Here is a 19,723-nt window from a genome sequence, read left to right on the forward strand (position 1 = left end):
AACGTTTTTCTGTGGAAACCTGCAGACTTTTCCACTAATCTGTCCTTTTCGGAGCGTTTTCGTCATGTCCTGAAATCCACATGATGGATTTCCCAGTTTCAGGCTGAGATATGATCTGAGACAGTTTCTGCTGTTTATCTGCTCCAACCAGACACGATGACAAACCATCGTTCCCATTTCTGCCCAGTAAGCTCAAACTGGACCAGTCTAAGTCCCCAGACACCAGTTCTAATGGAAATGAACATATGATGGAAAAGTATCATAAACTGCATTATTAAGAGTCGAGATGGCGAGACATGTAACACCATTCCGAGTCCCCAACCGGACCAAGTCCCCCCCCTCCCCAAACTGATTTACTGTCAGCCGCGTTGAGGGTTGTGTCTTTGAATGGAGCCCAGAAACAGCCTGACTGTAGCTGCGTCCACCGTAACATGCCGCCTTCACGTCCTGCAGCACCTGTTGGGAGGAGAAAATGTGAATATATTCACATAAAGCAATGGGACTGAATAAACCTGGAGCAAGGCCGCTGATGCGTCTGTATTTACCAGGTTTCAGAAGGACGTGCAGACATGGCTGCAGACGTGGAAACAAAGCACAGTGACAATCCTCACCGTGGTGGGAATATTTCTGAAATGGAGGAGGAAACCATCAGAACATCTGGCTCATCCAGCATGTTGGAGGAACTCAGGATGGAGTTGTGGTCCTGTGGAGAGGAGTCACACACACTTGCAGATGTTCGTCTTGCAGCTGGGATCCTCTCTATGTCCAAAACGTTTCCACGCCTGCAGCAGTAAAAAGTTTTTTTTTCCAGCAGCTGGATTTCTTATTTTTCCTCTTTCACCTTCGGTCTTTATTCCTCGTCTTTCCTTCATCCTGTTTGCATTTTACCCACAGCAGGAACTTTTCCAGGTGTTTGCTTCCACACAGCGTTTGTGTTCTGAAGGTCATGTTACCTCTCCAAGCTCCGCCCAAACCACCAACCCTCAACATGTTTCCACCTGCCGCCCGTTACCACTAAATCCCCTGCAGCCTGTGGTTCTGTGTAGAAGACACACTCCGACTGGGAGCATGACAGATCCGGCTTTACCTGGCTTCATTTGGACCAATCAGTACTCTCAAATGAACTCAAGCTGCCACAGGGGTTGGGCCCCCCGGGCTTGGGCCCCCGGGCTTTGGAAAGCCTGTCATTGAGGCGGCTTTGACGGGAAGATGGCAGAAGTTCTGTCGTGTGTCTTTTGAAGAAAAGGAATCCCTGTAAGACACGTCTGTAAAGCTCCAACATGCATCTCACTTGAAGCCTGTTGGCATTAAAACACACACACACACACACACACACACACGCAGACAGACATTGGTGGAAAGTCTGACAGGAAGTGTCTCCACCATCATGTCCAGGTGAGCAGTGATCATGGGGTCTGCAGTGGAGAGGACAGATGAACATGTGAGGGAGTATCTGACCTACCGGGGCTTCACCAGCACGCTGAAACACCTGGACAGCGACATCAAAGCTGATAAGGAGAAGGGCTTCAGGGTACGGAACGAGCCTTTTTTCTCTGACAGGAGGTCTATGCGAGCGCTGATGTGTGTATTGTGTGTGCAGGTGGATAAGATCATCGAGCAGCTGGTGCAGCTGGTGCAAAGCTTTGACCTGAGCGGCCTGAAGGAGTACTGGCTGTACCTGGACAGACGCCTGTTCTGCAGGCTGGAGGACGTTTACAGGTCCACTGTCAACAAGCTGAGAACCAGCCTGTACCGATACTACGTCATCAACACCATCCAGGTAACAGCTGGGAGAGAGCCCCCCCCCCCACAGCGTCTGCTTCATGCCATCTCTCTGTTCTGCTTCCAGAAAGGAAACCTGGAGAAGACCCAGGAGTTTTTCCAGAAGCAGGTGTCAGAGCTGCAGGGTCAGCCAGAATGGCGCGACTGGTTTGTTCTTCCATTCATCCCCAACCCTGAGCAGAATTCCGCCTTCGCTCCTTACTTCTCCCGCCAGTGGGCCGACACCTTCCTGGTTTCACTGCACAACTTCCTGTCCGTCCTCTTCCAGTGTATGCATATCCTCCTGAAGAAGTCCAGACAATGTAGGTCCGGGTGGCTCCGCCTCAAATCAGGATGGTGATTCATTCACCAGGTTACCTAGGTTATGATTCACTCATCAGGTTCCCTAGGTTATAATTCACTCATCAGGTTCCCTAGGTTATGATTCACTCATCAGGTTACCTAGGTTATAATTCACTCATCAGGTTACCTAGGTTATGATTCATTCACCAGGTTACCTAGGTTATGATTCACTCATCAGGTTCCCTAGGTTATGATTCACTCATCAGGTTACCTAGGTTATGATTCACTCATCAGGTTCCCTAGGTTATGATTCACTCATCAGGTTACCTAGGTTATAATTCACTCATCAGGTTACCTAGGTTATGATTCATTCACCAGGTTACCTAGGTTATGATTCACTCACCAGGTTACCTAGATTATGATTCACTCATCAGGTTCCCTAGGTTATGATTCACTCATCAGGTTACCTAGGTTATAATTCACTCATCAGGTTACCTAGGTTATGATTCATTCACCAGGTTACCTAGGTTATAATTCACTCATCAGGTTACCTAGGTTATGATTCATTCACCAGGTTACCTAGGTTATAATTCACTCATCAGGTTACCTAGGTTATGATTCATTCACCAGGTTACCTAGGTTATGATTCACTCATCAGGTTCCCTAGGTTATAATTCACTCATCAGGTTACCTAGGTTATGATTCACTCATCAGGTTCCCTAGGTTATGATTCACTCATCAGGTTACCTAGGTTATAATTCACTCATCAGGTTACCTAGGTTATGATTCATTCACCAGGTTACCTAGGTTATAATTCACTCACCAGGTTACCTAGATTATGATTCACTCATCAGGTTCCCTAGGTTATGATTCACTCATCAGGTTCCCTAGGTTATAATTCACTCATCAGGTTACCTAGGTTATGATTCACTCATCAGGTTCCCTAGGTTATGATTCACTCATCAGGTTCCCTAGGTTATAATTCACTCATCAGGTTACCTAGGTTATGATTCACTCATCAGGTTACCTAGGTTATAATTCACTCACCAGGTTACCTAGGTTATGATTCACTCATCAGGTTCCCTAGGTATTGATTCACTCATCAGGTTCCCTAGGTTATGATTCACTCATCAGGTTACCTAAGTTATGATTCTTTCACCAGGTTACTTAGATTGTGATTCATTCACCAGGTTACCGAGGTTATGATTCATTCATTTCTACTTCTTACATCTACTTTCTACCTCTAATTCCAGTCTAGAGATACGCTGGAACAAAATGCTTCAGATTTTGCTGAAAGTGGTTCATTCCTTTGTTTCATATTATAAAATGACCGAACATAAATGAGACGTCTCTGACTCCAGTTTATATACTGGGTTCATACAGCTGGGTTGCAGCGCTGCAGATGTGGTCGGAGAGGGGGGGCAGTGGTTCCACCTTGTGTCCTAGCTGCGGTGTCCTCGCAGAGGAACCAATAATCACTATGAAGGAGGAGGTGCAGGAGATGGAGAGAAATAAACACCACCCTGACAGAAACCACACTAAAGATAAACTTGTGAATAAATGAGAATTCTCCACCTCTGATGTGTTGCATCACTTCTAGACGTAAAGCAGCAGCGTTTGGTTCCAACGTGAGAGGATGATTGACAACACAATCATTCAGATTGGATGATTGATCAGGTGAACGCAGGTGAAGCGCTGACGCCATTTAGTAGCATGTTATGTAGCGTCTCCACTATCTGCACACATCTGCAGCTGTACAACAGGTTTCCTCCTGGGCATGGAGGCACCTCCACCTGCCTCCACCTGCCCGATGGCCGCTACACCACGTCTGGCTGTGGAGAACATAGTTCTGTTCCTCTGCTCTGGGTTGGGAAAAGGAGCGGACCCGACCTGTCAGTCCCTTCCCTTTGGAAGGTGCCGGACTGGAGTCCAGAGTCTCCATGTTCCATGTCCACCAGCAGGGACAGATAAGCCACGTTGGGGAGCATTTTATCTCCAACCATCACTTCATGTTCTGTATCTGCAGGTGGAGGAAACACCTGAGCAGCCTGATGATGGACAACCACGTCATTTTATTGCAATTATTCATTTAGATCTTTATTAGTACGGCAGCTTTTAAGACAAATTTAAATTTCCGAAGGTGTTAAATAATTATGAGCCAGATTACTCTGATTTTTAGGTCTGTATACCTTGCCCTGCCTTATGGGAACGTTTTATCAGACTGGTTGAGCTTTTGTTTTGCTCCTTAACTCTTGTCCACCCCAGCCTGTCCTGCTGAGCTTCGACGCAGAAGTCCAGAAAATGACGACCCTGACGGAGGAGAACGAGCAGCTCCTTCAGCTGGTGAGAGGAAGCGTTTAACCAGAGGTGTGCAGGCAGAGTAGTCAGACAGAAAGAAATGTAATTATTCCATTTTAATAACTAGTTCATATATTTTTTCTCTTTTATATAATTCATTCATTCATTGTCCATTCCTTAACCGCTTCGGGCGAACGGCAGGGTACACCCTGGATAGCTCGCCAGTCCATCGCATGCAAAGCCGACAGAGTTCTAACCACTACGCCACCGTGCAGCCCCTCTTTTATATAATTATTATTTTTAATATAATCTTTCAGAAGATGATTTCCTATAGCGTTTAGTAGCTATTGATTAAAACTGATGACATTTAGTGCTTTTCAAAGCTTATTGAAAAAGACTCAACAGTATCTCCTCTGGCCAGGCGGAGAAGCTGCACAAATAACTTGCTCTGTTACAGTCAAGGCCACGCCCCCTACTGAAGACCATAGGCTGTATGTAGATGGGCGGAGCCTCCGTGACGTCACCCTTAGGTTTCTGAAGAGCTGAATTGAAGCTACCATCGCCATCTCGGCAGCGTCACGCTTGCCATCGCTCCCGGAAAATACAAATATGGCAAAGGGGTGGAGCTGAGAGGGGGGCTGTGGGCATGGGGATTGATGATTGACATCTAGCAAACTTAAAGCTGCCTGTAGCTAAGAGCTGAACAAGCTAACCTGGAACTAACCAGCTAACGAAGGTAAGCAGGCTAAAGCTAAGTCATGTTGTTCACCATCTAAAAACCGCGGTTGTTCTACGTTCTTACTTGAGGCAGGAGATCGGGTACCTGTCAATCAAAAGATGAAATGACTTCTAAATGGAGGAGTTATTAAAAAAATTCACTCCCTTTAGAACAGGTGTTTTCTAAACGGAGGAGTTATTTAAAAAATTCATTCCCTTTAGAACAGGTGTTTTCACTGTTTTCACTAACAGGCTTGTCTACCTGCAGTGGAGCTGAGCCGATCACATTCACCTGGTTTATGAGTGGTCAGTTAGACTTGTTCTACTTCCACCTCTACTTCTACTTTGTACTTCCTACCTCTATTGTCTACTACTTTCTACTTCTACTTCCTACCTCTGCTTTCTATCTCTACTTCCTACTTTCTACTTCTCCTACTTTTTACTTTCTACTTTTATGCTTCTTAACTGTACTTTCTACCTCTACTTCTATTTCCTACCTCTACTTTATACTTCTACTTTCTACATCTAGTTCTACTTTCTACTTCTTACTTCCTACTTTCTACCTCTACTTCCTGCTTTCTACTTCAACTTTTACTTCCTACTTCTACTTCCTACCTCTACTTTCTACTTCCAACTTCTACTTCCTATCTCTACTTCTACTTCCTACTTCTATTTGCTACCTCTAATTTCTCCTTCCAACCACTACTTCCCTCCACTACTTCTACTTTCTACTTCCTATTTTTTACTTTCTACTTGTACTACCTACCTCTACTTCTACTTTTACTTTCTATTTGTGCTTCTGAACTGTACTTTCTACCTCTACGTCTACTACCTACCTCTACTTTCTGCTTCTTTCTACCTCTAGTTCTACTTTCTACTTCTACTTCATACTTCTACATTCTACATCTAGTTCTACTTTCTACTTCTTACTTCCTACTTTCTACCTCTACTTCCTACTTTCTACTTCAACTTTTACTTCCTACTTCTACTTTCTACCTCTACTTTCTACTTCCTACTTCTACTTCCTATCTCTACTTCTACTTCCTACTTCAATTTGCTACCTCTACTTTCTACTTCCTACCTCTACTTCCCACCACTAGTTCTACTTTCTACTTCCACTTCCTACCTCTACTTTCTCCCTCTACTTCCTACTTTCTACTTCTACTTTTACTTCCTATTTCTGCTTCTTAACTGTACTTTCTACCTCTACTTTCTGCTTATACTTTTACTTCCAACTTTTACTTTTTACTTCTACTTCCGACTTCCTACTTCTGACCTCTACTTTCTACTTCCACTTTCTCCTTCCACTTATACTTTCTACCTCTACTTTCTACTTCCTACCTCTACTTGCTACTTCTACTTCTTACCTCTACTTTGTACCTCTACTTCTACTTTCTACTTCCTACCTCTACTTTCTACTTCCTACTTTGTACCTCTACTTTTACTTCCTACTTATACTTTCTACCTCTACTTCCTACTTTCTACTTCTTCTACTTTTTACTTCCTACTTCTCCTTCCTACCTTTACTTTCTACCTCTACTTTCTACGTCCTACTCCTACTTCCTACATCTACTTTCCACATCTACTTCCTACCTCTACTTTCTACCTCTACTTCCTACTTTCTACCTCAACTTTTACTTCCTACTTCTGCTTCTTAACTGTACTTTCTACTCTACCTCTACTTCCTACCTCTACTTTTTACTTCTACTTCCGACGTCCTACTTCTACTTCCTACTTCTACTTTCAACCTCTACTTCTACTTCCTGCCTCTACTTCCTACCGCTACTTTCTACCTGTAATTCCTACTTTCTACTTCTTCTGCTTTTTACTTCCTACCTTTACTTTCTACTTCCTACCTCTTTCTACTTCCTACTTCTTCTTTCTACCTCTACTTCTACTTTCTTCTACTTTCTACTTCTACTTCCTACTTCTATTTCCTACATCTACTTTCTACATCTACTTCCTACCTCTACTTTTTACTTCTACTTCCTACCTTTACTTTCTACCTCTACTTCTACTTTCCACTTCCTCCTTTCTACCTCTACTTCTACTTTTTACTTATACTTCCTACGTCTACTTTCTACCTCTACTTCCTACTTTCTACCTCTACTTCTCATTTTTACTTCTACTTCCTACCTCTACTTCCTACTTTCTACCTCTACTTCTGCTTTTTACTTCTACTTTCTACCTTTACTTCCTACGTTCTACTTCTCCTACTTTTTACTTCCTACTTCTACTTCCTATCTCTACTTTCTACTTCTACTTCCTACCTCTACTTTCTACTTTTACTTCTATTTTTTACTTCCTACTTCTACTTTTACTTCTACTTTGTACACCTCTGACCCGGACATGATTCAGAGCAGGTGGGCTCGGGCTCTTCAGTCGATTAAGAGTCCAGTTCTAACCAGAACCGGTCTCAGTAAGCTGCTGTGGGACCCAGGCCACTGTGCTGCAGCTCAGTTTTAGTCCTACACTTTTTTTTTTATAAACTACCCAGTTCTACATTGAACATCTAGTGGTCAGAACGAGAGTCCAGGACCTGAATCACCAACATGCTGGTGTGGTCCAGTCCACCAGGGACAAACCTAGACATGATACATAGAAAAGCTGTCTCTGAAAATGTGAGCAATGCCTCCAGCTGTTGGCCCAGTGTGAAATCAGCTCCCCTGCAGTGTGGTGAAGCATCACAGGAGACATATAGATATATGTGACCAGTTGTATAGGATCAAACCAGTGCAGGAAAATGGGTGAAATATAGTTTTATTTCCAGAGCTAGAGGAGAATGTTCATACCTACTTGTGTGTCTTGTCTCCTCCAGCTGTTCGCCCTGCAGACGGAGAGCCGGGACCCGAGAGAAGGAGATACATTGGTCCAACACAAGCTGCCGTTGTATGTCCAGAACATGGACCGACTGGGAGACACTGAGCTGTGAGCCACTAACATCTGTCTTTCCTGGGGGCTGACTGCAACAAAAATGGCTGCTTATAACATGCATGGCTTGGTTCCATCTTTTTATGACATGGCAGCAGAACATGTAGGAACTGTAGATTGTTCTGGAAGCATCACGATTACTGACTGCTTTTAGTAGCAGTCATCTGAATCACCAAGCAAACCCACCAGCCCAGCGGTTTATCACAACCTCCCAGTTCAAGTTAGCTAACTGGAACACACATTCTGGCGTGTCGAAAAGATTTTCCTCTGCAGAGCAGCGTCACGTTTCTGATGTTAGCACATGTTCAGCTTTCTGCATCGGCTATCAGCTAACTGAATTTGGTGTTAATCTTGTGTTTATCTTGAAATAAGTGTTACTGTCAAGTCCAGAAGATGTGTTTTGTTGCTGCATGTTAGAGCAGAGTGAAGCTGACCTCTGAACTACCTTCTGATGGTTGCTAGATTCTGATTGTTGCTAGCTTCTGATGGTTGCTAGTTTTCTGATGGTTGCTAGCTTCTTATGGTTGCTAGCTTCTGATAGTTGCTAGCTTCTGATGGTTGCTAGCTTCTGGTGGCTACTAGCTTCTGATGGTTTCCAGCTAGCAACCATCAGAAAATGGCAAACATCCGAAGCTGGCAACCATCAGAATCTAACAACCATCAGAAGCTAGCAACTATTAGAATTTATAAACCATCAGAAGCTAACAACCACCAGAAGCTAGCAGCTCTCAGATGCTGGAAACCATCAGAAGCTAGTAGCCACCAGAAGCTAGCAACCATCAGAAGCTAGCAACCATACGAAGCTAGCAACCAGCTTCTTCCAGCTTCTTGGTTGCTAGCTTCTGATGGTTGCTAGCTTCTGATGGTTGCTAGCTTCTGATGGCTACTGGCTTCTGATGGCTACTGGCTTCTGACTGTTGGTAGCTTCTGACTGTTGGTAGCTTCTGATGGTTGCTAGCTTCTGACTGTTGGTAGCTTCTGACTGTTGGTAGCTTCTGACTGTTGGTAGCTTCTGTCTGTTGGTAGCTTCTGATGGTTGCCAGCTTCTGACTGTTGGTAGCTTCTGACTGTTGGTAGCTTCTGACTGTTGGTAGCTTCTGTCTGTTGGTAGCTTCTGATGGTTGCCAGCTTCTGACTGTTGGTAGCTTCTGATGGTTGCCAGCCTCTGACGGTTTCCAGGTTCTGATGGTTGTTAGCTTCTGATGGTTGTTAGCTTCGAAATGGTTGCCACCTTCGGATGGTTTCCAGCTTCTGATGGTTGTTAGCTTCTGATGGCTGCTAGCTTCTGATGGCTGCTAGCTTCTGATGGCTGCCAGCTTCTCATGGTAGCTAGCTTCTGATGGTTGCTAGCTTCTGATGTTTGCTAGCTTCTGATGGTTTCCAGCTTCTGATGGCTGCTAGCTTCTGGTGGTTGTTAGCTTCTGATGGTTGATAGCTTCTGATGGCTACTAGGTTTTGATGGTTTCCAGCTGCTGATGACTGCTAGCTTCTGGTGGTTGATAGCTTCTGATGGTCGCCAGCTTTTGGTGGTTACTAGCTTCTGATGGTTGCCAGCTTCTGACTGTTGCTAGCTTCTGATGGCTGTTAGCTTCTGGTGGTTGTTAGCTTCTGATGGTTGATAGCTTCTGATGGCTACTAGGTTTTGATGGTTTCCAGCTGCTGATGACTGCTAGCTTCTGGTGGTTGTTAGCTTCTGATGGTTGATAGCTCCTGATGGTCGCCAGCTTCTGATGGTTGCTAGCTTCTGATGGTTGCTAGCTTCTGATGGTTGCTAGCTTCTGATGGCTACTAGCTTCTGATGGCTACCAGCTTCTGATGCTTGCTAGCTTCTGGTGGTTGATAGCTTCTGATGGTCGCCAGCTTTTAATGGTTGTTAGCTTCTGATGGTTTCCAGCTTCTGACTGTTGCTAGCTTCTGATGGCTGTTAGCTTCTGGTGGTTGTTAGCTTCTGATGGTTGATAGCTTCTGATGGTTGCCAACTTCTGACTGTTGCTAGCTTCTGATGGCTGTTAGCTTCGAAATGGTTGTTAGCTTCGGATGGTTTCAAGCTTCTAATGGTTTCCAGCTTCTAATGGTTGTTAGCTTCTGATGGTTGTAAGCTTCTGATGGTTGCTAGCTTCTGATGGCTACTAGCTTCTGGTGGTTGTTAGCTTCTGATGGCTACTAGCTTCTGATGGTTTCCAGCTTCTGATGGCTGCTAGCTTCTGATGGCTGATAGCTTCTGATGGCTGCTAGCTTCTGATGGCTACTAGCTTCTGGTGGTTGCTAGCTTCTGATGGCTACTAGCTTCTGATGGTTTCCAGCTTCTGATGGCTGCTAGCTTGTGGTGGTCGTTAGATTCTGATGGTTGCCAGCTTCGGATGTTTGCCATTTTCTGATGGTTGCTAGCTTCTTATAGTTGCTAGCTTCTGATGGTTTCTAGCTTCTGATGGATGCTAGCTTCTGATGGTTGTTAGCTTCTGATGGCTGCTATCTTCGGATGGTTTCCAGTTTACGATGGTTGCTAGCTTCTAATGGTTGCAAGCTTCTGACTGTTGGTAGCTTCTGTCTGTTGGTAGCTTCTGATGGTTGCCAGCTTCTGACTGTTGGTAGCTTCTGATGGTTGCTAGCTTCAGATGGTTGTTAGCTTCTGATGGTTTCCAGCCTCTGACGGTTTTCAGTTTCTGATGGTTGTTAGCTTCTGATGGTTGTTAGCTTCTGATGGCTACTAGCTTCTGATGGTTTCCAGCTTCTGATGGCTGCTAGCTTCTGGTGGTTGTTAGATTTTGATGGTTTACTAGATTCTGATAGTTGGTAGCTTGTGATGGATTCTAGCTTCTGATGGTTCCTAGCTTCTGATGGCAGCTATCTTCGGATAGTTTCCAGTTTCCGATGGTTGCTGTCTTCTGATGCTTGCTAGCTTCTGATGCTTGCTAGCTTCCGATGCTTGCTAGCTTCCGATGGTTGCTAGCTTCCGATGGTTGCTAGCTTCCGATGGTTGCTAGCTTCTGATGGCTACTAGCTTCTGATGGTTTCCAGCTTCTGATGGTTGTTAGCTTCTGATGGTTGCCAGCTTCTGACTGTTGGTAGCTTCTGATGGTCGCTAGCTTCAGATGGTTGTTAGCTTCTGATGGTTCCCAGCCTCTGACGGTTTCCAGTTTCTGATGGTTGTTAGCTTCTGATGGTTGTTAGCTTCGAAATGGTTGCCACCTTTGGATGGTTTCCAGCTTCTAATGGTGTCTAGCTTCTGATGGTTGATAGCTTCTGATGGTCGCCGGCTTCTGATAGTTGTGGTTTTCTGATGGTTGCTAGGTTCTGATGGCTACTAGCTTCTGATGGTTTCCAGCTTCTGATGCCTGCTAGCTTCTGGTGGTTGATAGCTTCTGATGGTCGCCAGCTTTTGATGGTTACTAGCTTCTGATGGTTGCCAGCTTCTGACTGTTGCTAGCTTCTGATGGCTGTTAGCTTCTGGTGGTTGTTAGCTTCTGATGGTCGCCAGCTTTTGATGGTTACTAGCTTCTGATGGTTGCCAGCTTCTGACTGTTGCTAGCTTCTGATGGCTGTTAGCTTCTGGTGGTTGTTAGCTTCTGATGGTTGTTAGCTTCTGATGGTTGCCAGCTTCTGACTGTTGGTAGCTTCTGATGGTCGCTAGCTTCAGATGGTTGTTAGCTTCTGATGGTTCCCAGCCTCTGACGGTTTCCAGTTTCTGATGGTTGTTAGCTTCTGATGGTTGTTAGCTTCGAAATGGTTGCCACCTTTGGATGGTTGCCAGCTTCTGACTGTTGCTAGCTTCTGATGGCTGTTAGCTTCTGGTGGTTGTTAGCTTCTGATGGTTGATAGCTTCTGATGGCTACTAGGTTTTGATGGTTTCCAGCTGCTGATGACTGCTAGCTTCTGGTGGTTGTTAGCTTCTGATGGTTGATAGCTCCTGATGGTCGCCAGCTTCTGATGGTTGCGGTTTTCTGATGGTTGCTAGCTTCTGATAGTTTCTAGCTTCTGATGGTTACTAGCTTCTGATGGCTACCAGCTTCTGATGCTTGCTATCTTCTGGTGGTTGATAGCTTCTGATGGTCGCCAGCTTTTAATGGTTGCTAGCTTCTGATGGTTTCCAGCTTCTGACTTCTGCTAGCCTCTGATGGCTGTTAGCTTCTGGTGGTTGTTAGCTTCTAATGGCTACTAGCTTCTGATGGCTGCTAGCTTCTGGTGGTCGTTAGATTCTGATGGTTGCCAGCTTCGGATGTTTGCCATTTTCTGATGGTTGCTAGCTTCTTATAGTTGCTAGCTTGTTATAGTTACTAGCTTCTGATGGTTTCTAGCTTCTGATGGATGCTAGCTTCTGATGGTTGCTAGCTTCTGATGGTTGTTAGCTTCTGATGGCTGCTATCTTCGGATGGTTTCCAGTTTACGATGGTTGCTAGCTTCTGATGGTTGTTAGCTTCTGATGGTTTCCAGCCTCTGACGGTTTTAAGTTTATGATGGTTGTTAGCTTCTGATGGTTGTTAGCTTCTGATGGCTACTAGCTTCTGATGGCTGCTAGCTTCTGGTGGTTGTTAGCTTCTGATGGCTGCTAGCTTCTGATGGCTGCCAGCTTCTCATGGTAGCTAGCTTCTGATGGTTGCTAGCTTCTGATGGTTGCTAGCTTCTGATGGTTGCTAGTTCCTGATGGTTGCTAGCTTCGGATAGTTGCTAACTTCTGATGGTTGCTAGCTTCTGATGGCTACTAGCTTCTGATTGTTTCCAGCTTCTGATGCTTGCTAGCTTCTGATGGTTGTTAGCTTCTGATGATTGCTAGCTTCTGATGGTTGCCAGCTTCTGACTTTTGGTAGCTTCTAATGGCTGCTAGCTTCTGATGGCTACTAGCTTTTGATGGTTTCCAGCTTCTGATGGCTGCTAGCTTCTGGTGGTTGTTAGATTCTGATGGTTGATAGCTTCTGATGGTCGCCGGCTTCTGATAGTTGTGGTTTTCTGATGGTTGCTAGCTTCTGATAGTTGCTAGTTCCTGATGGTTGCTAGCTTCGGATAGTTGCTAACTTCTGATGGTTGCTAGCTTCTGATGGCTACTAGCTTCTGATGGTTTCCAGCTTCTGATGCTTGCTAGCTTCTGGTGGTTGATAGCTTCTGACGGTTGCTAGCTTCTGACTGTTGCTAGCTTCTGATGGTTGCTAGCTTCAGATGGTTGTTAGCTTCTGATGGTTTCCAGCCTCTGACGGTTTTGAGTTTCTGATGGTTGTTAGCTTCTGATGGTTGTTAGCTTCTGATGGCTACTAGCTTCTTATGGTTTCCAGCTTCAGATGGCTGCTAGCTTCTGGTGGTTGTTAGATTTTGATTGTTTACTAGACTCTGATAGTTGCTAGCTTGTGATGGATTCTAGCTTCTGATGGTTCCTAGCTTCTGATGGCTGCTATCTTCGGATAGTTTCCAGTTTCCGATGGTTGCTGTCTTCTGATGCTTGCTAGCTTCCGATGCTTGCTAGCTTCTGATGGTTGCTAGCTTCTGATGGTTGCTAGCTTCTGATGGTTGCTAGCTTCTGATGGCTACTAGCTTCTGATGGCTACTAGCTTCTGATGGTTTCCAGCTTCTGATGGTTGCCAGCTTCTGATGGCTGCCAGCTTCTCATGGTAGCTAGCTTCTGATGGTTGTTAGCTTCTGATGGTTGTTAGCTTCTGATGGTTGTTAGCTTCTGATGGCTCCTAGCTTCTGATGCTTTCCAGCTTCTGATGGCTGCTAGCTTCTGGTGGTTGTTAGCTTCTGATGGCTGCTAGCTTCTGATGGCTGCCAGCTTCTCATGGTAGCTAGCTTCTGATGGTTGCTAGCTTCTGATGGTTGCTAGCTTCTGATGGTTGCTAGCTTCTGATGGTTGCTAGCTTCTAATGGTTGCTAGCTTCTGATGGTTTCCAGCTTCTGATGGCTGCTAGCTTCTGATGGTCTCCAGCTTATGATGGCTGCTAGCTTCTGATGGTTGTTAGCTTCTGATGGTTGTTAGCTTCTGATGGTTGCCAGCTTCTGACTTTTGGTAGCTTCTAATGGCTGCTAGCTTCTGATGGCTACTAGCTTTTGATGGTTTCCAGCTTCTGATGGCTGCTAGCTTCTGGTGGTTGTTAGATTCTGATGGTTGATAGCTTCTGATGGTCGCCGGCTTCTGATAGTTGTGGTTTTCTGATGGTTGCTCGCTTCTGATAGTTGCTAGTTCCTGATGGTTGCTAGCTTCGGATAGTTGCTAACTTCTGATGGTTGCTAGCTTCTGATGGCTACTAGCTTCTGATGGTTTCCAGCTTCTGATGCTTGATAGCTTCTGATGCTTGCTAGCTTCTGGTGGTTGATAGCTTCTGATGGTTGATAGCTCCTGATGGTCGCCAGCTTCTGATGGTTGCGGTTTTCTGATGGTTGCTAGCTTCTGATAGTTGCTAGCTTCTGATGGTTGCTAGCTTCTGATAGTTGCTAGCTTCTGATGGTTGCTAGCTTCTGATGGTTGCTAGCTTCTGATGGTTACTAGCTTCTGATGGCTACCAGCTTCTGATGCTTGCTAGCTTCTGGTGGTTGATAGCTTCCGATGGTCGCCAGCTTTTAATGGTTGCTAACTTCTGATGGTTTCCAGCTTCTGACTTTTGCTAGCCTCTGATGGCTGTTAGCTTCTGGTGGTTGTTACCTTCTGATGGCTACTAGCTTCTGATGGCTGCTAGCTTCTGGTGGTCGTTAGATTCTGATGGTTGCCAGCTTCGGATGTTTGCCATTTTCTGATGGTTGCTAGCTTCTGATGGTTTCCAGCTTCTGATGGTTGTTAGCTTCTGATGGTTGCCAGCTTCTGACTGTTGGTAGCTTCTGATGGTCGCTAGCTTCAGATGGTTGTTAGCTTCTGATGGTTCCCAGCCTCTGACGGTTTCCAGTTTCTGATGGTTGTTAGCTTCTGATGGTTGTTAGCTTCGAAATGGTTGCCACCTTTGGATGGTTTCCAGCTTCTAATGGTGTCTAGCTTCTGATGGTTGATAGCTTCTGATGGTCGCCGGCTTCTGATAGTTGTGGTTTTCTGATGGTTGCTAGGTTCTGATGGCTACTAGCTTCTGATGGTTTCCAGCTTCTGATGCCTGCTAGCTTCTGGTGGTTGATAGCTTCTGATGGTCGCCAGCTTTTGATGGTTACTAGCTTCTGATGGTTGCCAGCTTCTGACTGTTGCTAGCTTCTGATGGCTGTTAGCTTCTGGTGGTTGTTAGCTTCTGATGGTCGCCAGCTTTTGATGGTTACTAGCTTCTGATGGTTGCCAGCTTCTGACTGTTGCTAGCTTCTGATGGCTGTTAGCTTCTGGTGGTTGTTAGCTTCTGATGGTTGTTAGCTTCTGATGGTTGCCAGCTTCTGACTGTTGGTAGCTTCTGATGGTCGCTAGCTTCAGATGGTTGTTAGCTTCTGATGGTTCCCAGCCTCTGACGGTTTCCAGTTTCTGATGGTTGTTAGCTTCTGATGGTTGTTAGCTTCGAAATGGTTGCCACCTTTGGATGGTTGCCAGCTTCTGACTGTTGCTAGCTTCTGATGGCTGTTAGCTTCTGGTGGTTGTTAGCTTCTGATGGTTGATAGCTTCTGATGGCTACTAGGTTTTGATGGTTTCCAGCTGCTGATGACTGCTAGCTTCTGGTGGTTGTTAGCTTCTGATGGTTGATAGCTCCTGATGGTCGCCAGCTTCTGATGGTTGCGGTTTTCTGATGGTTGCTAGCTTCTGATAGTTTCTAGCTTCTGATGGTTACTAGCTTCTGATGGCTACCAGCTTCTGATGCTTGCTATCTTCTGGTGGTTGATAGCTTCTGATGGTCGCCAGCTTTTAATGGTTGCTAGCTTCTGATGGTTTCCAGCTTCTGACTTCTGCTAGCCTCTGATGGCTGTTAGCTTCTGGTGGTTGTTAGCTTCTAATGGCTACTAGCTTCTGATGGCTGCTAGCTTCTGGTGGTCGTTAGATTCTGATGGTTGCCAGCTTCGGATGTTTGCCATTTTCTGATGGTTGCTAGCTTCTTATAGTTGCTAGCTTGTTATAGTTACTAGCTTCTGATGGTTTCTAGCTTCTGATGGATGCTAGCTTCTGATGGTTGCTAGCTTCTGATGGTTGTTAGCTTCTGATGGCTGCTATCTTCGGATGGTTTCCAGTTTACGATGGTTGCTAGCTTCTGATGGTTGTTAGCTTCTGATGGTTTCCAGCCTCTGACGGTTTTAAGTTTATGATGGTTGTTAGCTTCTGATGGTTGTTAGCTTCTGATGGCTACTAGCTTCTGATGGCTGCTAGCTTCTGGTGGTTGTTAGCTTCTGATGGCTGCTAGCTTCTGATGGCTGCCAGCTTCTCATGGTAGCTAGCTTCTGATGGTTGCTAGCTTCTGATGGTTGCTAGCTTCTGATGGTTGCTAGTTCCTGATGGTTGCTAGCTTCGGATAGTTGCTAACTTCTGATGGTTGCTAGCTTCTGATGGCTACTAGCTTCTGATTGTTTCCAGCTTCTGATGCTTGCTAGCTTCTGATGGTTGTTAGCTTCTGATGATTGCTAGCTTCTGATGGTTGCCAGCTTCTGACTTTTGGTAGCTTCTAATGGCTGCTAGCTTCTGATGGCTACTAGCTTTTGATGGTTTCCAGCTTCTGATGGCTGCTAGCTTCTGGTGGTTGTTAGATTCTGATGGTTGATAGCTTCTGATGGTCGCCGGCTTCTGATAGTTGTGGTTTTCTGATGGTTGCTAGCTTCTGATAGTTGCTAGTTCCTGATGGTTGCTAGCTTCGGATAGTTGCTAACTTCTGATGGTTGCTAGCTTCTGATGGCTACTAGCTTCTGATGGTTTCCAGCTTCTGATGCTTGCTAGCTTCTGGTGGTTGATAGCTTCTGACGGTTGCTAGCTTCTGACTGTTGCTAGCTTCTGATGGTTGCTAGCTTCAGATGGTTGTTAGCTTCTGATGGTTTCCAGCCTCTGACGGTTTTGAGTTTCTGATGGTTGTTAGCTTCTGATGGTTGTTAGCTTCTGATGGCTACTAGCTTCTTATGGTTTCCAGCTTCAGATGGCTGCTAGCTTCTGGTGGTTGTTAGATTTTGATTGTTTACTAGACTCTGATAGTTGCTAGCTTGTGATGGATTCTAGCTTCTGATGGTTCCTAGCTTCTGATGGCTGCTATCTTCGGATAGTTTCCAGTTTCCGATGGTTGCTGTCTTCTGATGCTTGCTAGCTTCCGATGCTTGCTAGCTTCTGATGGTTGCTAGCTTCTGATGGTTGCTAGCTTCTGATGGTTGCTAGCTTCTGATGGCTACTAGCTTCTGATGGCTACTAGCTTCTGATGGTTTCCAGCTTCTGATGGTTGCCAGCTTCTGATGGCTGCCAGCTTCTCATGGTAGCTAGCTTCTGATGGTTGTTAGCTTCTGATGGTTGTTAGCTTCTGATGGTTGTTAGCTTCTGATGGCTCCTAGCTTCTGATGCTTTCCAGCTTCTGATGGCTGCTAGCTTCTGGTGGTTGTTAGCTTCTGATGGCTGCTAGCTTCTGATGGCTGCCAGCTTCTCATGGTAGCTAGCTTCTGATGGTTGCTAGCTTCTGATGGTTGCTAGCTTCTGATGGTTGCTAGCTTCTGATGGTTGCTAGCTTCTAATGGTTGCTAGCTTCTGATGGTTTCCAGCTTCTGATGGCTGCTAGCTTCTGATGGTCTCCAGCTTATGATGGCTGCTAGCTTCTGATGGTTGTTAGCTTCTGATGGTTGTTAGCTTCTGATGGTTCCCAGCTTCTGACTTTTGGTAGCTTCTAATGGCTGCTAGCTTCTGATGGCTACTAGCTTTTGATGGTTTCCAGCTTCTGATGGCTGCTAGCTTCTGGTGGTTGTTAGATTCTGATGGTTGATAGCTTCTGATGGTCGCCGGCTTCTGATAGTTGTGGTTTTCTGATGGTTGCTCGCTTCTGATAGTTGCTAGTTCCTGATGGTTGCTAGCTTCGGATAGTTGCTAACTTCTGATGGTTGCTAGCTTCTGATGGCTACTAGCTTCTGATGGTTTCCAGCTTCTGATGCTTGATAGCTTCTGATGCTTGCTAGCTTCTGGTGGTTGATAGCTTCTGATGGTTGATAGCTCCTGATGGTCGCCAGCTTCTGATGGTTGCGGTTTTCTGATGGTTGCTAGCTTCTGATAGTTGCTAGCTTCTGATGGTTGCTAGCTTCTGATAGTTGCTAGCTTCTGATGGTTGCTAGCTTCTGATGGTTGCTAGCTTCTGATGGTTACTAGCTTCTGATGGCTACCAGCTTCTGATGCTTGCTAGCTTCTGGTGGTTGATAGCTTCCGATGGTCGCCAGCTTTTAATGGTTGCTAACTTCTGATGGTTTCCAGCTTCTGACTTTTGCTAGCCTCTGATGGCTGTTAGCTTCTGGTGGTTGTTACCTTCTGATGGCTACTAGCTTCTGATGGCTGCTAGCTTCTGGTGGTCGTTAGATTCTGATGGTTGCCAGCTTCGGATGTTTGCCATTTTCTGATGGTTGCTAGCTTCTTATAGTTGCTAGCTTTTGATGGTAGCTAGCTTCTGATGGTTGCTAGCTTCTGATGGTTGTTAGCTTCTGATGGTTGCTAGCTTCTGATGGTTTCCAGCTTCTAAAGGTTGTTAACTTCTGATGGTTGCTAGCTTTTGACATTTGGTAGCTTCTGTCTGTTGGTAGCTTTTGACTGTTGGTAGCTTCTGATGGTTGCCAGCTTCAGATGGTTGCCAGCTTCACATGGTTGTTAGCTTCTGATGGTTTCCAGCTTCTGACGGTTTTCAGTTTCTTATGGTTGTTAGCTTCTGATGGTTGTTAGCTTCTGATGGCTACTAGCTTCTGATGGTTTCCAGCTTCTGATGGCTACTAGCTTCTGGTGGTTGTTAGATTCTGATTGTTCGCTAGCTTCTGATGGTTGTTAGCTTCTGATGGTTTCCAGCTTCTGACGGTTTTCAGTTTCTTATGGTTGTTAGCTTCTGATGGCTACTAGCTTCTGATGGTTTCCAGCTTCTGATGGCTACTAGCTTCTGGTGGTTTCCAGCTTCTGATGGCTGCTAGCTTCTGACGGTTTTCAGTTTCTGATGGTTGTTAGCTTCTGATGGTTGTTAGCTTCTGATGGCTACTAGCTTCTGATGGTTTCCAGCTTCTGATGGCTCCTAGCTTCTGGTGGTTGTTAGATTCTGATGGTTGCCAGCTTCGGATGTTTGCCATTTTCTGATCGTTGCTAGCTTCTTATAGTTGCTAGCTTCTGATAGTTTCTAGCTTCTGATGGTTACTAGCTTCTGATGGATGCTAGCTTCTGATGGTTGCTAGCTTCTTATGCTTGTTAGCTTCTGGTGGCTGCTATCTTCGGATAGTTTCCAGTTTCAGATGGTTGCTAGCTTCTGATGTTGGTTAGCTGCTGATGCTTGCTAGCTTCCGATGCTTGCTAGCTTCTGATGGTTGCTAGCTTCTGATGGTTTCCAGCTTCTGATGGTTGTTAACTTCTGATGGTTGCCAGCTTTTGACTGTTAGTAGCTTCTGACTGTTGGTAGCTTCTGTCTGTTGGTAGCTTCTGATGGTTGCCAGCTTCTGACTATTGGTAGCTTCTGATTTTTGCTAGCTTCAGATGGTTGTTAGCTTCTGATGGTTGCCAGTCTCTGACGGTTTCCAGTTTCTGATGGTTGTTAGCTTCGAAATGGTTGCCAGCTTCGGATGGTTTCCAGCTTCTAATGGTGTTTAGCTTCTGATGATTATTAGCTTCTGATGGCTGCTAGCTTCTGATGGTTGTTAG

The 19,723-nt window shown here is 45.3% G+C and overlaps 1 protein-coding gene across 2 annotated transcripts in view; it reads left to right on the forward strand.

Moving 5' to 3' along the window:
• wdr91 (WD repeat domain 91) overlaps positions 1–19,723 on the forward strand; it is a 54,806-nt gene that overhangs the window by 2,282 nt on the left and 32,801 nt on the right. For both annotated transcript variants that reach the window (XM_079256923.1, XM_079256924.1), the window contains exons 2-6: positions 1,396–1,531; positions 1,601–1,780; positions 1,850–2,056; positions 4,324–4,407; positions 7,898–8,007. In XM_079256923.1, the coding sequence (XP_079113049.1) occupies positions 1,409–1,531; positions 1,601–1,780; positions 1,850–2,056; positions 4,324–4,407; positions 7,898–8,007 (704 nt within the window). In that variant the 5' untranslated portion in view covers positions 1,396–1,408. The remainder of the gene's footprint in view (positions 1–1,395; positions 1,532–1,600; positions 1,781–1,849; positions 2,057–4,323; positions 4,408–7,897; positions 8,008–19,723) is intronic.

Source organism: Telmatherina bonti, assembly GCF_933228915.1.
Source record: "Telmatherina bonti genome assembly, chromosome: 17".
Taxonomy (NCBI): domain Eukaryota; kingdom Metazoa; phylum Chordata; class Actinopteri; order Atheriniformes; family Telmatherinidae; genus Telmatherina; species Telmatherina bonti.